The sequence below is a fragment of the Procambarus clarkii genome, chromosome 41, assembly GCF_040958095.1.
Source record: "Procambarus clarkii isolate CNS0578487 chromosome 41, FALCON_Pclarkii_2.0, whole genome shotgun sequence".
NCBI classification, from domain to species: domain Eukaryota; kingdom Metazoa; phylum Arthropoda; class Malacostraca; order Decapoda; family Cambaridae; genus Procambarus; species Procambarus clarkii.
In genome coordinates this window covers 16,522,240-16,535,488 of record NC_091190.1, presented here as the reverse complement: position 1 = coordinate 16,535,488, position 13,249 = coordinate 16,522,240, and the positions used below count along the sequence as shown (strand labels likewise).

General features: G+C 42.4%; 1 protein-coding gene across 7 annotated transcripts in view; it reads right to left on the bottom strand.

Moving 5' to 3' along the window:
- LOC123761207 (probable glutamate receptor) overlaps positions 1-5,470 on the bottom strand; it is a 146,225-nt gene extending 140,755 nt beyond the window's left edge. Inside the window, exons 1-3 of one of the 7 annotated variants that reach the window (XM_069339396.1) lie at positions 5,360-5,470; positions 4,576-4,917; positions 3,858-3,896 (exon numbers count right to left, since the gene is read on the bottom strand). In XM_069339396.1, the coding sequence (XP_069195497.1) occupies positions 3,858-3,884 (27 nt within the window). In that variant the 5' untranslated portion in view covers positions 3,885-3,896; positions 4,576-4,917; positions 5,360-5,470. Of the gene's footprint in view, positions 1-3,857; positions 3,897-4,575; positions 5,022-5,303 lie in introns of all 7 variants that reach the window. The other 6 variants (XM_069339395.1, XM_069339398.1, XM_069339397.1 and 3 more) reach the window with 6 other exon arrangements.
- Between the last annotated feature and the right edge of the window lie 7,779 nt (positions 5,471-13,249).

The following is a 13,249-nucleotide window of genomic DNA, read 5'->3' as shown; positions in this document are numbered from 1 at the left end:
GTGGGAGAGGGGGACAAGAGGGCCCACGTGACAGCCCATTCCAAGAATAATGCTCCCAGGCCACCCAAATTACCCCATTCCAGCCCAGGGTTCGTAATCACCCACGATGGTAAGTACTTTTTATAAGAATAAAATGAGAATAAAATTTTTAAGAGAATATTTAATCCCTTCCACCTCCCAATATTTTGGTATTCATTCATTAAACTTACTTGGATCTCTCAATATTATTATAATGAAATTGAAAATCTAACATATTAAACATTTAGTAATATAATGCAGCTAAAACAATACATATATATATAACATTCGAGTAATTACATAAGTTCTTCATTTCCTTCCCTACAATTTATTCCAAGTAAAATTAGAAAGATGGAAAATTATCGGAATTAAAAGTTTTTCCGTTCCACATCCTTAATCACCGCATTTTGCCAATGCTGATTTTGAGATTTGCGAAGGAAATTAATTTGCAGCAGTTTCAAAAATCAGTTTTTATATACTATGAGATTTTGGCTCAAAATTTAAATTGGTTCAGAAGTAACATTTGAGAGGTTTATAGTGATTGCTGTTAATTAACTGAATAAACAATAAAAAGAGGAAAGTCGAGTAGATAATTACGTGCCGTAATTATTTCCTGAGGCAAAATTAATCTGATTACATAAATTGTTTTAATATTTCCGTTTATTTAAAATATTTATTAACTTAATTGACAACAGGCAGCCGGCTTCTAACGTAATAACTTCTTACAAATTAAGGTATGAGTCGCACATGATCACCACGTAGAAATTTCTAAGGATAATAGACATGATAATAGATTTGAGATGGTGCAGAAGGAAGGGAACTCGAGTTGAAACTAACTGAATGAGTTAAAAAGACATCAGAAATTCTTTTCTTCAGTAACTAAATAGTAATCAAAATATTGTGTGCTCAGTAACGAAGCGATGGACTTAAATTTCCTACTCTGCTTCCTATGTAGATATGACATACCCCCAAATGGACTTTGGGGACCTGTACACTGGTCGATTGAAGATTGGGGAGGCGGGACCACACAGCTGAAACTCAATCCCATAACTAGCAACGCTAAATCTGAACTGGTAGAACAACGTGTCCACGCCGCTCAAAGGTCAATTAACATCCCCAAATGTCTTGAATTAATTATAACCATTCACATTGGCCCGCATAACCTTCGCTCAGTTCCAGTTCACCGCATCGCAAGCCTTGCAAACTCATCTTATTTACCTCATTATCTTATCCTCACTCTCTCTCTCTCTCTGTCTCTCTCTTGCTCTCTCACTCACTCTCTCGCTCTCTCACTCACTCCCCCGCTCTCTCACCCTTTCACTCTCTCGCTTTCTCTCTCTCTCACTCTCTCACTCTCTCACTCTATCTCCCTTTGTTGACGATCTCATGGTATATTTCTCCCGGAATTTATTTTTCTTTCTCTCGCCCCTTCATCCTCCTAAACTGACCTTCCTAATGTACTTCCTTCTTGCCTTCATTCCGGCTCATTCTTTCATCTGGGCTCACCTTCATCATGCTCCCTTTCCCCCCTCTCCTTGACTGTTACATCCGGCCCCCATCTCAACGCTCTCGGATTATCTCAGGCTCCAGCCCACATAATCTTCGTAGTCGTGTTCAGACCACACATCAGAAAATTAGGAGAGAATGTTTCGCTTCGTCACACGTAAGGACGGACCGAAAATTAATTTTGGAAGGATTAGTAGAACGGATCTACTAACTTAAAGTAGCAGGTTTAGTACTTATAACATTTCACAGCTGTAAAACTAGCTTCAATAATAATAATAATAATAATAATAATAATAATAATAATAATAATAAATAATAATAATACAAATTTATCCTCTAGAAGGTACAATGGGTTTGTGAGATTACATAACATTGGTATTTTTACATTCTTGCAAAGCCACTAACATGTATAGCCTTTCGGGCAGAGTATACACAGGCATACGTAGACATATACAGGTATACGTAGATTTAAAAATATATGAACTCATCCCTCCTTCCACAGTTGTACTTGAAATCTGAACTTGAAATTAAGTTCAGATGAAAGCTGCTAAGTTAACAATGACTCGAAATTGACTCTGGCGCCTTAAGTGTTCTTTAGTTTTAAAGTAAACACTAAAGTAAATTCGTAGGTTGTATAATCTGTAAGCTTCTCTTATATTAAAGATTCAGTTATAATCTTTCGAAGGTAAGTTAGAGATCGTCAAGTTCGTATTAATTTGAGAAAAAAAAATAGGTGCCTCATAGGAAAGTTAATAGATTGGACTTTGCTTCATTTAATACTTTACCGGAATTGTTTTAATTTAAGGGTAAAAAGCAGAGTTCTATTCCGGTGTTGTTCAATGGAGGTAACATCCAAGGATAATTAAGCGTTCAATTCAGTTATTTTTAAGTCTTTTAAGTCACAGTCTTTTAAGTCTTTTTTAGTCACAGGTTCGAATATGTAGTAAATATTTTTTACAGAAAAGTTACATCAAGTCTTTTCCAGCGTTATAAATATATCAAATCAATTATTTCTTCCCTCCCCCACCTTACTCCCCTATATTATATGGCAGTATTGTCTCTAAGGCCAAGGGAAAGTTTAGGGGGGGGGGGGGGGGGGGGAAGCGGAACCTTATATTCCCATATATTGTTTCATTTCCCCCATGTAACACAGTTTTTATTTTGGAGTTTTTATTGATTTTTATATGTATTTTTAGGCGCTAATTTTAAAAATTAAATTTTAAAAGTTTTAATATTTAGTCTTCATATAATGCGATCTTTACTAAGAGCTAAGTGTGTGGCTTCGTTGTATCTTAGGCTGCGAGGAAAATAATTTACGTATAATGATTATAATAATTATATACTGATTGTCCTCCAACGACTGACCAATGGTGATCCTGTCATTTACGAAGGACTGCTTGTGACTCTTAATACGACTCTTAATACGACTAATACTACTGTTAATACGATTCATAATACGATTAATACGACTTATAATACGACTTAATACGACTAATACGACTTAATACGAACAACTCTTAATACTCAAAAGTTCTTAAATAATCTATGTGGATGTCATTCGATACTAGAGACTTGAAGCATTCCCCTATACAGTTAAAACATTCTGAAAGCATTATAGCTACTTTCCTGGGCAGGCATTAACAAATATCATACCATTCCAAATGCATCTTCATCATCCTTGAGCTCAAAGATCATCTCAAGATGAAATGAGCTTGAAATGCAGGCGATGAGTCACAATAACGTGGCTAAAGTATGTTGACCAGACCACACACTAGAAGGTGAAGGGACGACGACGTTTCGGTCCGTCCTGGACCTGGACAATCGACTTGAGAATGGTCCAGGACGGACCGAAACGTCGTCGTCCCTTCAACTTCTAGTGTGTGGTCTGGTCAACATGAGCTTGAAATGTTCATTTTATTGCTAGTTTATTAATGTTTATTTTTACCTTAAATCTAGCATTTAAATATTGAGTAAATGCATTTTGGCTGTTAGGCTTAATCCCTACACCTGTCTGGTTCTTTGGAATTAAACAAATGTGTTATAAAAATTTTACACATCTGTAACAGTTAATTGATGATGATAAAATTTAGAGAACCAGCTTACGAAATTTATTAGGAAACGCTGACAAAAACCTTCCTTGTGTCTACCATGTGTATCTTCCGGGGTTCAACAGCCCCGCGGCTCGGTCTTTGACCAGTCCTCCCGGTTGCTGGCCTGACCTTTATGAAAAAATTTTGTTAATTTTTTTCGCAGCGTTATTAGCGATGTTCAGTAATTTCTCATACGAAATTATAAACGAAACAATACTATGGAGAAGAAAAACAGGAACATACCTCAGTATTGTAGCGTTTTTTATCCATCGACGACCTTACCTGTAATGGAATTAATAGCAGTTAGTTTGTTATGCCTTCATACGTTTAATACATTTAAATCTTCATACAACACAAATATAATTCAATGAGCGGTGACATTATAATCCATATTCTACACACTCACACTCACTCTCTCTAGGAGGGGTAACCTGACGCTGCTTCTAGTCCTCTACCCCCACATCCACCCCCCCCCAAGCCCTGCCATTCACCCCTCATCCACCGCCCCTCCCCCGTCACCTCATCCGCCCTCCGACCCACCCTCCTCCCCTCCCAGCTTTCGCCCCCCTCAAAAAAAAAATAAAAAAATCCTGTCTTCCCTGTGTTGAAAGTTCTGTGTGTTAAAGGAATTAATGTTTTTCTGATCACAATAAACTCTTAAGGAATCTCATCCTATATTTCACACGAGATAATAACATTTCTTAAATAATTTACGTTGTTTTGATGTAAATCAAATCAACGTTATCGATGTTGAATCCAAGTCCATAACGTTGGCTTAACGACGATAAGAGCAGTAAAATTGATTGTTAAACATTACGGACAATTTAGCCCACATTGCAGACTTAACACGAGTCGTTGATTTGTCGCCTCGAGCAGACAGACAGACATTCACTTATATATATTTATATACTGATAACGAAGTGCAGGTGATATATGCTTGCGGCTCGAGGTGGACCCTTACCTTATTATGAAGGAAGGTGGCGCTGGGGTAGGAAGGTGGCGCTGGGGTAGTTAATTAAGACTATTGAGGTCAGACTGGGACAAGCCAGTTGACCCAACACTAACATGCTCGTGTTCACAAGTGATGTTATCAGACAAATCTCGCAAGACACTGAACTTTCAACACAAGGCAATAAACACTAGACTGAGGTCTGGAGCTGCCGACAAATGTCATTTTTGACGAAAAAGTTACGACACTTTCGACTGTAACGTCCAGCATAGCACTAAACACTCGCGAGTCAACACTTAAGTCAGGTAACGGGGATTTTTCTGCCCTAGTTTCTAGTTTATGATTCAATCCGTCCTGCTAATAGAACGTCGCATTTTGACGTATACTCTCCCTAAGGCCAAAAACTATCGTGCTGGAAGATGGTAGCGGCTCGCGAAATTGACGAACTGTTCCGTTTTCTGTTTTGTGTCCAGTAGTAGGTTAGGATAAGGGCACTTTAGAACGATAGTTTCTTGACGTTGGGAAACCTTAGGACAGGCTGTGTGCTTCACTGATAACTAAAATACACTTTAGGAATCTATGTTAGACACAACACGAATATTTAGATTACAGGATAGGAGCGGTAAACATTTTAATTTTTAATGTTTCACTTCACATATTTCTGTCACACACAGCCCGTCCTCCTAACGCTTCCCAACCTCAAGAAACTGACGTACTAAAGAGCCCTTATCCTAACCTACCAGAGGACCTAAAACAGAAAACGGGACAGTACGTCAATTTCGCGAGCCACTACCACCTTCTAGTACGACGATTTTTGGCCTTAGATAGAGTGTACGTCAAAATGCGACGCTCAATTAGGAGGACGGACTGCACCACAACCACACTGTAGGTAATCCAGGGACCAAATGACCGGCGGAAATTGTGTATTGGCAACCAGTCCCCGGACGTCACTGGCCCACACAACCACCAGACGCAAACAACCATTTGTCAATTTTAACATACTGGGCATTTAAAATCAGTATATTCTCCTATATAAAATAACATGATTGTATATTAGAATTTGGTGTACAGACAGCCCTAAATTAGGTTAGGTTAGGAGTTTAGGTTCTCTTAGTCACTAATTGTTTTTTGTAATACGTGGGTAGAGCCTTTGCAGAGGTGGTATTTGAACAGTGGACGTCAACGATGATAAAATATTTGAGTGGCATCAGTTGTGAGTCGTGTGTATAGTGTTTTATTTTCTAATTTGGCTGCTGGATTAACGTCCAAGAGGGCATTGTTTATGAGAATTGATTGGAGGGCTCAAAGGGTCTTCCATTCGAGATTCACGTAAACTCGTTCATGATAGCATTCATACGAGGGACAGTATACCTTGAGAGGTTACCTTGAAGTGATTTTCGGGCCTTAACTTCCCCGCATCCCACCCGTATCCAGACGAATACGTTTATTAATAACAACTCTAGGACTCAGAATCCCAGGATGGCATCCAGGACAACTGCTCGTAATGCCCTGGAAGACATCCTCACAGGAACACCACCCAGCAGGCGAGATTGGAGGTGACTCTTGATCAGGAGGTCAAGACAGATAAGAGAACTAGATCCAGCATAGCAACCGTGTTGGTCGAGGTGATATAAGTCTTGTACAACACATATACTTGATAATGATAAAGTACTCGGGAGAATACGAAAGATTTATGTTTAAGTCTTTACGTGAAATACCTAAATGCACAAGTGTTGGATAATGTCTGTGATTAGACATTAATATTATTACGTATTAGGTGTTTTGCTTCGGACGCTTCTAGAAATAAATTATATTATTTTTGTCTTATTTCGAACATTTCTGCATTGATTTTGCCAACTTTTATGCATAGGTTCTTTTTTCGAAATCAAACTTTATAGTTTCCATGCTTTTAAGCTGATATATTGTAACTCTTCTGAATATATTACACCCCGTACCGTCTGCTAATATGCATATATATATGTACACAACATAGGTCCCAGGACAGAGCCTTGAGCACTCCCCTTACAACTGTTTCCCACTCTAACTTACCTCCATTTATACTAACTCTGTTTCCAATTATATAACCATGCCCTAATCCAACTTATGATAGCACCCCCTCTACCAATACCTTGAGCCTCTGTCTTTCTAATTAGTCTTTCGTGTGGCACGGTACCAGAAGAGGAATACTGCAAGAGAAATTAACAGGAGCCGGTCGGCCGAGCGGACAGCACGCGGGACTTGTGATCCTGTAGTCCTGGGTTCGATCCCAGGCGCCGGCGAGAAACATTGGGCAGAGTTTCTTTCACCCTATGCCCCTGTTACCTAGCAGTAAATAGGTACCTGGGTGTTAGTCAGCTGTCACGGGCTGCTTCCTGGGGGTGGAGGCCCGGTCGAAGACCGGGCCGCGGGGACACTAAAGCCCCGAAATCATCTCAAGATAATCAAGGAGAAAGCACCAAGCCATTACAACTATATAGCACTTGGAAGGGACGAGAATAAAGATTTGAGATGGGACGGGAGGAATGAATGGTGCCCAACCACTTTTTTTTTTTTATTTTTATTTTTACATGCAAGCATTCGTATAATGTACAATAAAAACAGAACAAATATAACATAGAACAAAAGTACAAAGCACACACACGTACAATGACAAAGGAACAAATCAAGAGAAGACCAGCCAGAAGGGCTGACCACAAAACAAAAATGCATATACAAACATAACACAAATATAAACACAGCGCAATACAAACATAAGGGAAACAGAGAGGCGAGAAACATACAAAACAAGTCCGCTAACACCTCACACACATAATGCACACATAACAAAGAGCACACCCCAACAGCCTGAAGGGCACACAAGATGACAAACAAGCGCACACGACATCCACAACCGAACACACAAACGCATAAGAACCGCACACCCCCCCCCCCACTAGCCATACAAAAAAACCCACAATACAAACCGGAGCACGCAGGAACCGGGAAACAATACCCACCCCACCCACTCACATACACACCCCACAACCAGGCAACACAAAATACATAGAAATCACTTGCGAGGAACCTCGTGAGAAATGTACTTCTCCGGGAAAAGATCATGAGGATATTTCGCCTTGTAAGCTTCCCAGACTAGATCTTCAAGGTCGGTAGGGTTTTTGATCCCCCGCTCTCGAGCGGGTATCATAAACTCGGGAACATCTATATCTGGCGGCATCGGCCAACGCCCAAGGTCACTGACGCAAGTCGCATAACGAGGCTGGGGAGCGCTAACCACGCCCTTCGAGGAAGCAGATGACACCGGAGAAGCGGACGAGGGTCGCCGAGCCTGCCACGCCTTCTTCATCGGAGCAGGTGCCGGACGCTGAGACGATAGCACTTCCACGGATACCGCAGGAGGCACGGAAGGGACTGCAGGAAACGGAAGAGGCGGCAAGACCGCTGCCGAGGAAACGGGTAACGAGGAAGGGGCCACAGAACATCCAGAGCGAGCATCCTTTCTCAACATCACTACCAGGCCACCCCGCTCACCACCAACTACAGCAGGGGGAACCACCGCCCACGAAGAACCGGAGCCATCCGACGCAGGCAACGCACCTGAAGCAGGACCCTCGGACATCGGACCAGAAGGTGAGGCCGAAACGCCGGCACCGGCATCCTCAGGCAAGTGTACCTCCGCCACCACCGTAGTGTGCACCACATCCGGAGCCACTCCACCGTCAACGGAAGGACGACACTCGTCGAATTCGCCAACATCAGCCCACGCAGAAGAACGCCGGGAACGCTTAGGCTCGGGCCGCACATCCTCAGACCCGGAGGCAGACTCAGCGACCCGCGCAGCACCAACCGAGCGAACCGACGCACGCCGCAGCACGGCAGCCTCCTCAACCACACGGGGCACCAGGCCAGGCACAGGAGGGAATGCCGGATCCACCTCAGCTCCCAGCACAGCCGGGACAGACACAGCAGAGGAAGAACTGGAAGACGATGGGTCCGAGCAAACGGCAGGCGGAAGAGGCTCAGGGACACCAGCCGGAGCACTAGGCGAGGACCCAACCTCCGGAGGAGATGCGGCAACAACAGGGGGCGCAACAGGCGGAGCAACAGCTGCTACAGAGGGCACCTCCTCAGCCGAAGAGGCGTCCATACCCATCGAATCATCCCCCACAGGAAGGGTCGGAAAATCCTCCTCACTGAAGAGATTCACTGGTGCAACAGCAGGCGCAGAACAGTCAGCAGCCTGATGGCCCAAAAGGCCACAACGATAACACGTCCGCGGCTGACGAGCGTAAAACACCCGAACGTTGTACCCCATAAGGCGCACAGAGGACGGAATATCCGCCCGGAGTCTCATGCCCAGGGTGCGAATGTTAGACCTCACCCTTAAGAGGACTAGAAGACACCACGTTCACTCTCACATTAACAACTGCGCCAAACCGGCCGAAATACCGCCGTAGCAGAGCCTCTGGAAACTCCAAGGGAGCCCCATGCACACTGACGTAAGTAAGTGCACCACTCCTATCCGAGAGGGTGACAGTGCCCGCACCATCCGACAGGGGCAGTGTCCGCCCCTCGCATCGCCGGAGAAAATCGCGATACGCCACCTCCTCTGCAAACTTCACAATTGCCCTACGGGCCGTTACCAACTCGACCCCATAAATCGCAAACACAGGGACAGAGAGCATTTCACAAGCCAGGGCAATCTCCGGGTAACCAGCCCGCACAGAGAACTCTAGTCCCACAGACTGAGCCCGGACGACAGGGGGTAGAGGGACCCCCATCGTAACGCCACGTCAGCACAGGCGAGCAGAGACACACCCGCCCCCAACCAGCCGAAACGGGCAAAAAACCAGCCCAACCACTTAGTAGGGATTGAACGGTGACCCGCATGAAGCGAGACCGTCGCTCAACCATCCAGTCCAAATGAGTGGACGAGGCATACTGCATATGAATATTCACGTTAGAATACCATTCCACCACCTACGAACGAACGTCCCAAGAAAAAAAAAGTGCTATTTAGCAGCAAACTAACTATTTCAAAGTCTCTTGTGTTCTCCACTGTCATGTCCTCATTTCAAATCCTTAGAAAACATCTCACAAGGACCATGAGTGGCGCCACCGGCGTCAATGACACTTGACCTGTGTGCACTTTGACACACGCCAGCACAGCACAAGTGTTCTTGACTTGGGGTGCACCGTGTGTGTCACTTCAAACAAGCACACCAACACACTGAAATTATGCTAAATTAACAAACTAATATTGTGGTAATTTTTATATATATATTTTGTTCGCCCAGATAAAAATAATTATATAACATATTAAAAAAAAAAAACTGAAACAATATTGCGCGTTGGTATTTGCGACACAAAAATATAGAGTAGCACCAATAAAATTGTCTGGAAAATTGGGCAGGCTATAACTGTTTTTTTTAATACGTAATTATTTCTTCTTTCCCTTGAAGATAACACAGAAACCTTTGCTTGCCTGTCGTGAGAATGTTTTCAAAACGGTCAGATATATTGCTGTAAGTTTTCATAAGAGAGGAGAAGGTAGAACAAGAGGCAGGAGGACTAACAGCAGGTGTAGGAAGAGGAAGAAGTGCAGGAAAAAGGACAGTATTGGGAAGAGAGAGAATAGCGAAGAGAAGAAGTAGAAGGAGATGAAGGACCAGAAGGAAGAGGGAAAGAAGGACTAGCAGCAGGAGTAGAAGAAAGAGTAAAAAGAACAGGAGGTGATGAAGCAGAACTATCCTACTATTAAGTGTGATAGTTTGAAGTTTGATCAAAGATTTGTCAATTGCTTGCAGGGTAAAGTTAATGACTTTGATAATGGTTCAAGGATACCTCTTAATAGTCCATAGAACAGTTAACAGTCCACAGAACACCTCTTAATAGTACACAGAACACTTAACAGTCCATAGAACACCTCTTAATAGTCCATAGAAAAGTTAACAGTTCAAAGGACACCTCTTAATAGTCCATAGAACACTTAATAGTCCACAGGACACCTCGTAATAGTACACAGGACACTTCTTAATAACAGCCCACAGGAGACCATTTAGGCCAGCGGCTGACCCAGGACCGGTGTCGTTCTGTGATAACGCCGCAGTTTTTCACTCGCAGCCTCAATCACTTTTATTGGCTTAAAACAATAGTTTCACTCTTCACTATTTTTTTCAGATATCTTTAACATTGTGTCCGCGCAATATTGCTTTCACCTTTGTAATATTCGTCATATTGCAAATGCAACATGATTAATTGGAAAAAGTTGTGTCATCGCAACGTAACTAAAAATTAATTACTTGTGAATGGAGGGAAAAAAACTGGCCAAGCGAATTGCTCGAATGTTGACCGTGTATTCCGCTTACGAGCCTCGAACCCGATATTTGGCGCACATCCGCTCAACAATCAATTATTTGTTTCCAATTTGAGGTTCACGGGTTCACTCAGCATTTATCACAGACTCTCCAAAACCAAATTTCATTGTCCTTGTTTCCCTGGACATTTTCTTGATGCACGAGTCTCGCCTCAACTCGAAATAAGTCGATCCAGGAAAAAAATAAATAAAATCCAGGAGGGTTGATGAGATTTTTGGAACGAAGTTATTGAAATAAAAACGAAGGTAATGATTCATATTGAGGTTTATTTCTGTGTTTTTTGTTTTATGTGTTTGGCCACACTGTTGTGTTGCCAACGGCCCAGGATCCAGAGGCTGCTACGCCACGCTACAGCGACGGCAAGAGCAATATACAGTGATATGTACGAATGAGTATGTAGAAATGGTTTAGTTCTGGGTGCCCTGAGATCTCCTTGGTCACTTTGGGTGACGTGGAGTATTTGGCCACTCTGGGTGACCTGGAGTCCTTGGCCACTCTGGATGACCTGGACCCCTTGGCCTTTCTGGGTGACCTGGACCCCTTGGTCACTCTGGGTGACCTAGAGACCTTGGCCACTCTGGATGACCTGGACCTCTTGGCCCACTCTGGGTGATCTGGAGTCCTTGGCTACTCTGGCTGGCTTCGTACCGCCCCAGGGATTGGTTCAAACCGTAGTCACATATACTGTCCCAGGTGTGGTGTCCTGGGTGGTGCCAGTTGTGGGCCCAGGTGGTCTCCAGCATTCAACTGTGCACCCAACACTTATAGCAGTCGTAACATTTAATTAAAAAACACAGTAACTGACCCCCCTAAAAAAAACACTTTCATTGTGCTCGCGGTCTGCGGTCATTTCTTGCAATCGTCCAGGAGGGCAAGGCAACACCTAAGGTACTTTTTAGCAATATAATCACGGTCAGAAGAGAGAAATATTTCATTCTGCTCATTCACTTTACTCACTAGTGAAACTCATCCACAAGACACTCATTCACTCATTCACACCCGTTTTCTGTTTCACTTCACTGGCCTGGGACCTTACGCTGACTTGTTCTTCAGATAGTACAACCTGGGAATAGGAAAAATTGAAATTCCAATTTTGTCAGCGTAGATCGTATGCAAATTACTGATGCGACACGAGACAATTGCAACTTGCGCTCGCTGTTGCATCATGGAAAGCGTAACACTATATCAGTTTCTGTCTATTCATTGAAGGTTGTGCTTGTTCTTACCTATTTGTGCCAGCAGGCAGTAAGTGCTGGCTCTTGAGACCATCCTTCTAGCTATAACTTCGTTATTTATTTATTTAAATACATAAATAAATAACGAAGCGCGTTAATAACTACTTTTGTTCTAGTTCTCGCTTGATTAGCTCCAAATCTACAACTGCTGGAGGATTGGAGGCGACTTCCTCTAATCCTATTCCCAGTGCATTCCGCTTGCTAATCACCCGCACTTAACATTTGGAGTTTTCTTACGACTGGCCATTTGTGTTAGGAGAAGTCTTCTCAATTAACCTGTCCTTACAACTTAGCTCATTTTTTCTGGTATTGAGTTTGTTGCAAATCTCTAGGGTATCTCAACAAACTTGAACTTTACAGTATAAGAATTCCAGAGGAGTCGGATTTTATTCTATTGATCCTCTAACATTTGCGGTACTCGGAAGGCTAACACGTACAGAGGCCAAGAATAGTGTAACACGTTGGTGTCAATAAGCTTTGAGATTCTTGGCACCTAGGGTAAATGTGCACTTAAGTTGATAAAGGAGGTGGGTGAGAAACGCATTAGGAAAACTGAAGACCCAAGAGCTGCCAGTTTCCTGCTGTAGCGCATCAGAGTCACGATCTAGAGAGGAAATGCCTGCTGTATCTTGGGCACGTACCCCACCTATGGATGAGGTTTACGAACAGTGATATATATATATATATATATATATATATATATATATATATATATATATATATATATATATATATATATATATATATATATATATATAATAATAAATGTTTTGGTTCGTACTGCAGCTGTCACTATAATATCTGAAATAGGAGCCTCAACAAAGGCTTTGATAAACAACTTGGAATTATTTTCATACTATCTAAAATATGGTGTCATTATCCTGACAGTAAAATAGTGCATTATATATATATATATATATATATATATATATATATATATATATATATATATATATATATATATATATATATATATACATAACACACACACACATAACTCTGTTGAGAAAGAGAAGGTCATTACCATGATCAAGAGGCGACCATAAAGCAGTCTCGTTATGTGCTACGATCTCTCAA